The sequence below is a fragment of the Atta cephalotes genome (assembly GCF_000143395.1).
Source record: "Atta cephalotes unplaced genomic scaffold scaffold00022, whole genome shotgun sequence".
In the NCBI taxonomy this organism is placed as follows: domain Eukaryota; kingdom Metazoa; phylum Arthropoda; class Insecta; order Hymenoptera; family Formicidae; genus Atta; species Atta cephalotes.
In genome coordinates this window covers 5061802-5068861 of record NW_012130086.1, presented here as the reverse complement: position 1 = coordinate 5068861, position 7060 = coordinate 5061802, and the positions used below count along the sequence as shown (strand labels likewise).

Here is a 7060-nt window from a genome sequence, read left to right as displayed (position 1 = left end):
TTTACTTACTTACCTAACCTAACACTACTACTATATATACACACACACACACACACACACACACACACACACACACACACACACACACACACACACACAAATACTTTATTACGTATCTCATCACACCATCAGGCCTCCGTTTCTTGCTTTCCTTTCTACTTTTTTATACAAATATAAATAAACTGCCCATTCGCAAATACGTATCGAATCGATCAAACTCGATCATTGGAATCTGTTGGAATCTTTTGCTGCTCGAACGCTGTTGCCATGAAAGATTATTAAAAAATCAGCTGTGACAGCTGGATACCCAACCCTTAATTCGCAAACACAGTAGAATAGTAAACTTCAAGTCTTAAGGAATTGACCAATCATAGTCGATTATTCTTCTCACATTCAACTGTGATTGATCAATTTTTTAAGATTTAAGGCTTACTATTCTATTGTATGTGCGGACTTGGAGTTTAGAACTTTCACTTGTCACACTTTCTGAAGGAAGAAACATAAAAAATTCCCACTGGATCCATGTTCCACAAAATCTATTACAGTAATTAACAAGACAATCTTAAATCCTGCTGTGGAAATCGTGGAAAAGATAAAGATAATTCGTAGAGGAAAGAAAGTGCGAGATGTAACGCTTACCGAACCTTGTTTTATCTCCCAGATGTGGAATACGCCGAGGAGAACGATGATCAGCTCGGACATTCCTCTCGTCGGTTGACGTACGCCATGCAGGATAGAATTATCACACGCTATATGCACGAGCTGTTATCTGAGGTGGTGCTCGAATTTCGCGACTTCCGCCTCGATAAAGCGCTATCGAACCGTAACGGCGCGCGATGACAGTGATCGTTTTTCATTTCTTGGTTAGCTGAAGTACGCACGCGAGCAGATAATCCTTGGTTCACCACAATCCTTGGATACGTGTGATCTGCGGCACAGTGTCCCGATTCGACATTTCGACATTCGATATACAGGATTATGAATTCGACCGAGAATCGCGGTCACAAGGACGACACGATTAACGGAATTTGACGAGATCCACATCATCAGCGAATTTCAGAATTTTTCCAGGTCCAGGAAAAAAGAAACGAAATGGGAGACCATCGGCAACAGTTGGACTACTTGATCAAGTGGTTGGCTACCTTCGACCTCCAAGCGCCACATAATTCTGTAGAGGAGATAAGTGACGGTGTTGCTTTAGCCGAAGCTTTAGCTAAAATCGCACCAGAATGGTTTACAGCGGTGTGGAAGGCGAAGATCAAGACCGATGTGGGCACCAACTGGCGCCTTAGAGTGAGCAATATGAAGAAGATTGTAGAGGCTGTGATGGAGTATTATGTGGAGTGTCTGAACCAGCAACTATCCAACTATGTTAAGCCGGACGCGACCAAGATAGGTGAGCACTGCGACAGCGACGAACTGCGCCGCCTGCTGCAGCTGATCCTCGGTTGCGCCGTCAATTGTAACCAAAAGCAGCTACTCATCACCAGAATAATGGGTATGGAAGAGACGGTACAGCAGGTGTTAATGCAAAGTATCCAGGAGGTGAACTTCGAATCTCTAGTACCAGATGTACCAGACAGTGCTCAACAGAGACTCTATGCTGATTTCCAGGCGGCAGTAGACATGAGAGATCAGCTGGCACAGAAATGCCACGAGCTCGATCAACAACTTTCTCTGTTGCAAGAAGAGAAAATCGCATTAATCGCAGAGAATAAGAAACTCCAAGAGCGGCTGGACGAGTTTGAGAACCCAGAAGAATCCTTTAAATATTCCGAGCGGAAACAAGTGGAAGCATTGAAAGATGAACTGTTCAAGATGGAAACATCCAGGGATGATTATAGATTGAAGGCAGAGTTATTGGAAAAGGAAAATTTGGAGCTGCAGTCGAGGAATGAGAATTTACAAAAGGCAGCTGACGAAAGAAATCACTTGAAGGACGAAGTGGATGCTTTGAGAGAATACAAAGACAAGGTAGAAAGGTATGAAATCATGATAGAATCGTATAAAAAGAAAATAGAGGACGCGAGTGACCTTAAGAGACAGTTAAAAATATTGGAAGATAATAGTAAAGAAAATATACAATTCAAATTTAAGTATGAGGAAGAAGTTAAGCTTACAGCAAAGCTGCGTAATCATCTGGAATTATGCAAGCAACAGCGCACAGAAGCCCATCACAAGCTGGATGAAAAGAGCAACAAGTGCGATCGACTGGAGTTTGATTGCAAGAAAATGGAAGCAAAGCTGGGCGCTGTAGAGAGGGAGAGAGATCGGCTGATTGTCGAAAGGGATACCCTAAAAGAAATGAACGAGGAATTGAAGTGCATGCAATTGCAAGCCACCGAGAACATGGCAAAACCCAGCGCTGATAGCACCAGTGTTTCCGGCTCGGAAATGATGCCATTTGAGGTAAAAGAAAAATTATTCTGCCTGCAGATGGAGAACAAGATGATGAAGATAAAGTTGAATGGCAATGAAGACAAGCTGCCGAATATACAAGCATTACTTGAGGATTCTGAGGAACGTTTTAACACAAAGCAAGAACAACTTCGCAAGGCAAATCAGAGGATAATGGAATTAGAAACCCAATTGGAAGAAACGGTGGGTACTCAAGTTAGCAGCAGTGACAACGTAAATCCGAATCAGAAGCTGTCGCAACTGCAGGACGAACTGCGGAAAGTGCAAGCTGACAAAGAACGACTGACGCTGCAGCTCGAAGAACGTGAAAGTGCTTTGCAGACTCAGAAACAGGAAGCTTTCGCTCTTCAGGAGAAACTCACGCGGAAGAAGTATGAGAACGCCGCGCTGGAGGAACGCCACAAGAAATATATTGAGAAGGCCAAGAGTGTCATAAAAAGCCTCGACCCGAAGCAGAATAATTCTTCGCCGAACGAAGTCATCATGTTGCGCAATCAGCTGATGGAGCAGCGTAAGATGATCGAAGACATGGAACGTTCCATGAAAGAATCCAGATTGCTGCGAGAGATGGAGGAGAAGTTGATGGTGACTGCCTTTCACAGATTGGGCGGGAATTGCCACAGAGAGGTGATGGATCAACGCCTCGCGGCGCTTAGTGCGGGACAGGGTCAATCTTTTCTAGCCAGACAAAGACAACCGGTGTCGAGACGTTATCCGCCTTATAACTCGAAATAAGGAAACGAACAAAAATAACTTGACGTTTAAGTATTATTATCATATAAAGTGGTAAATGGTTATTTGAAGTGATATTCTCAATAGTGCGATAAATATGATATCATATATTTGAATTCATGAACTTGATCACAGATTTATTCAACTGCCCATTTATTCAGCATCATATTAACTCATACCATAATATTAAAATATCACATTTATCTCCCTGTTACGATTATCTCAATTGATTGTATTTCTTTCGATGTAGATACAATTGAATAATTCTGAGCAAAAATGAAATATTTCCACTTTTTAAGTAAAAAGATTGATTTTTTACGAAATCTTGTGGAGTTAATAATATAGAAACTTCTTACAAATTGTTAACAAATTGTTGTTTTTTCTAATCATTTTTATATTATGTATCCAGCCAATTTTTTGTCTTCCTATGAATATAATGTAATTTTAACATTTGAGTTTTCAGATTTTCATTCAATAAAAAGATTTTCTAACTATTAGAGATGTGTCAACATGTTCCTATATCTTTAATGAGTATGTAAAAAATAATCGCACAAATATCTCCAACAGTTAGAAAAGCAAACTAAATTTTTGTACTAGAATTGTATCTATATTGCGGAGATTTACCATCATTATCTTATCTCAATCAGATTTTCAATAAAAGATATACACATATTAAATTGTAAATAAGATTATATATAGATATTGGAATGTTTTACTTCGTTAGACTAAATATTACACAAGATGTTGAATATTCTGTAATATTTTAGAAATTTTATCCCATGTAGAGATATTTTAAATAATACTTTATATCGAAGAACACTTATCGTTTGAGTATAGTATTGTATATATTTACAATGTTGACGCTTCTTTCAACAGAGTTATTGACACTAAATGTACATTCATAAATATTGTTATTTGCTTTGTGCAGCAATACATGATAAACCAAATTATTGTAAATAATGTATACAGCGTTCTATACACATTTCTTGACTTTGAAAAATATAATATACATATAAATTATATAAATATTGCAACGCAAAAAATTCATATATATTTATATCTTTGTAATCACGCGCATTAATATTATTATGATTAATATTATTTATTTCACATATGTATAATTTATGTTATATACATTTGTTTTTATTTTACAAATCTCCAATGCACATGGCAATGAAGAATAACTGGAAAACTAATGTATGGAATGTACATACAGAGATAATCATAAATGCGCTATATTAACATATGACATGTGGATGGTATAGAAGCGAATTTCATCAATATCTATACGGTTATGATGCGACGTTTCAGAAAACAAATATTTTATTGTAATAGAAAAATGTTTGTTGAAATTGTTATAATTCATTATTAAATTTTTTTTATTGGCAAGATTGGTTGTTCGATAAATTACTTATATCTAACTTATACATATTTTTCTGTTTCATCTGTTCTTTTAATCTCTTCATAAGTATGAATTTATTTTACATGTCATTTTATACGAAAGAAATATGAGAACGATTCTGTACAAGTAAAAATTCTAATAATTGTTCAAATGTTTCGATATTAGATCTTGATCAATTTATATATCCTAAAGACTTCATTATTTCTTGTTTTCTAAAACATCTTATGTAATTGGAAGTATCTGTAGCTATCTATCCCTGAGTTTATGATACTATAGACGTATCAAAACAAATATTTGTATAAATTTTGACATTAATTTTCACATATAATTGTCTTTGTTTAATCGCTTGACTAGTTCTTATACATATGATTACAAACTGACATATACATATACATATATTTGTAATGGTAAATTTTTTAATTTTGATGATGCCAATAAGAGTACAATTTAATTGCTATAATAATTTGGCAGACAAATTCAAAATAGAATCAAATTACCTGGGACAAATATGATAAACTACATTATAATGGAAAGTTGATTTTAAGAAAATATATGCAACATTTTCAGCATATTTCATTCGACACTTTATCTAATAGAATAACATTTATTTATTTCTAGGATTGAACTGCTGATAGATATATTGTTTCGATTGCCATGTCACGTTTGTTATGTAACTTATCAAGATACATAGATACTCTACTATTATGCATGATTGGTTTCAAATTGTTTCTATTTTTCTGCAAGTTAGGATAACATTTCTGATAATAAAAAATTGCACTAAGAAAATTCCATATATTGAATTCAGGCCACAATACTTCGGTAAAGTAGATACAAGTGTTGGAAATCTAAAAGAAATTTAGATAAAATTTTAAAATGCAGAGTTTTGCTTTGATTACAAGGAGAGATTCAAGTCAAAAATAAAATAATTTTCTTACTTGCCACATGAGGAAATCGCTAAGTCGAGTTTCTCCGGAAGTACGAATTAATAAATCTGGATTTGGAGACTTGTAAGTGTATAAACAATCAGTAATCAAATCTTCATTAATATCTTCTGGTAAAATATCAGCATCCTTTACACCTTGTATTATATCCTTAATTGCATGAGTAATTTCATCCCTTGCTATATTATATTAAAAAATATAAAAATTATATATATTTTTTTTAATTATATAGAATATAAAATATTTATTTATATATACATCACAAAATTAATTGTCCAGAGAGTACATCGTTATATCAATGATTTTTTTCAAATTGTTTTAGGCTGTGTCCTGGAAGCATCTGTTAGCATTATTGCATCATTCTATCTTAATTGTTTACGAGACATAAAACAAGAGGATGATAAAACAGGATGATGCAATAATGCTGATAGCACACTCCCTGAATGTAGTCTACATGCAGTGTAATATATAAAATCAAGTGTAAACATAGTTCATTGTAATTATACTTACATGTATAAGCAAAAGCAAGATTTAAAAATGCTTTATTATTTTCCCTAGTAATAGTCATAGCTTCAGCAACTAATTTACATAGATCTTCTGGAATCAGGGACAAATTGCCGATTACACGAATACATACTCCAACGTCCATCAATTTTTCCCTGGAAATTGTTTATATAAATTTGTAATAACATAATCTGTATTGTGTTGCAATGTGATACCTGATTCAAAAAATTTTAAATGTTATACATACTTCTCTTCTAAGAGACGCTTGAATTTCTGCCTTGCAAGGTCCATGAGACCATCAACTTCTTCTTTGCTACGTTTAAAATTTTCTATACTAAATGCATAAACTGTGACTTCTACAACACCGAGATCCATACACCAGTTTAACATCTCAGTCATTTTGTCGAACCTGTCGTAAATAAAATATAAGATATGAAATAAATGAACAATAGGCCAGTATATCTGCACTCTCTTGAAAAATACATACCCTTTTGAGTGTCCCTCTCCCTTTTGCAAGTTTTGTTTATTCGCGTAACGTCTGTTACCATCCATGATAAACGCCACGTGTTTAGGCACTTCACCGGTCTTAATGATCCTTAAAGCTAGGGATTGAAACCAATTCAAAGTGCATTCCTTTAGCCACGACATCGTATTTTAATTTAAATTTCACGTTCAGGCGTACGAAAATGTACAATCTGCGCTCGATTTTTCAATGTTCCAAAAATTTCTGTCACATTCACTATTCAATACTTGTCGAACACAAGATATACAATACTCATTAACACGATATCAGCTGCCAGTCATCATCTAACCTTCGAATCGTAATTTAAAAAATGAAATACACTGTCTTCAAGTTGTTTTCGTACATTTCCGTCATCGTCTTAATTACTCGCTTTATCTACATGTTAATTTGACTATACCGTCGATAATACATCAGGTTATTTTCAAGGTATCCTCAACTCCTAATTACTTCGAATGAAATACTGACAAAACCAGGCGCGGTTACTTGTAACTCTCTCTCTCTTTCTTTCTCTCTCTCTCTCTCTCTCTCTCTCTCTACTCT

General features: G+C 35.0%; 2 protein-coding genes across 2 annotated transcripts; one reads left to right on the top strand and one right to left on the bottom strand.

Annotated features, from left to right (window-relative positions):
• Positions 1 to 1092: 1092 nt before the first annotated feature.
• On the top strand, positions 1093 to 3153 carry LOC105619666 (protein Hook homolog). Its single transcript, XM_012201185.1, has one exon. It carries the CDS (start codon positions 1093 to 1095, stop codon positions 3151 to 3153), a length of 2061 nt encoding a protein of 686 aa, XP_012056575.1.
• A 2013-nt stretch (positions 3154 to 5166) lies between these two features.
• Positions 5167 to 6645, bottom strand: LOC105619665 (dehydrodolichyl diphosphate syntase complex subunit DHDDS-like). Its single transcript, XM_012201184.1, has 5 exons — positions 6485 to 6645; positions 6245 to 6406; positions 6004 to 6152; positions 5488 to 5672; positions 5167 to 5397 (listed from the first exon to the last, which is right to left on the bottom strand). Exons 1-5 carry the CDS (start codon positions 6643 to 6645, stop codon positions 5167 to 5169), a joined length of 888 nt encoding a protein of 295 aa, XP_012056574.1.
• Positions 6646 to 7060: the final 415 nt, after the last annotated feature.

Excerpts from the sequence above, each read along its gene's own strand:
- LOC105619666 (XM_012201185.1), top strand. The coding sequence starts at position 1,093 with ATGGGAGACCATCGGCAACAGTTGGACTACTTGATCAAGTGGTTGGCT.
- LOC105619665 (XM_012201184.1), bottom strand. The coding sequence starts at position 6,645 with ATGTCGTGGCTAAAGGAATGCACTTTGAATTGGTTTCAATCCCTAGCT. Across the intron at positions 6,153-6,244 it reads AAGCGTCTCTTAGAAGAGAA|GGAAAAATTGATGGACGTTG; the intron begins GTATGTATAACA and ends AACAATTTCCAG. Across the intron at positions 5,398-5,487 it reads GCGATTTCCTCATGTGGCAA|ATTTCCAACACTTGTATCTA; the intron begins GTAAGAAAATTA and ends AATTTCTTTTAG.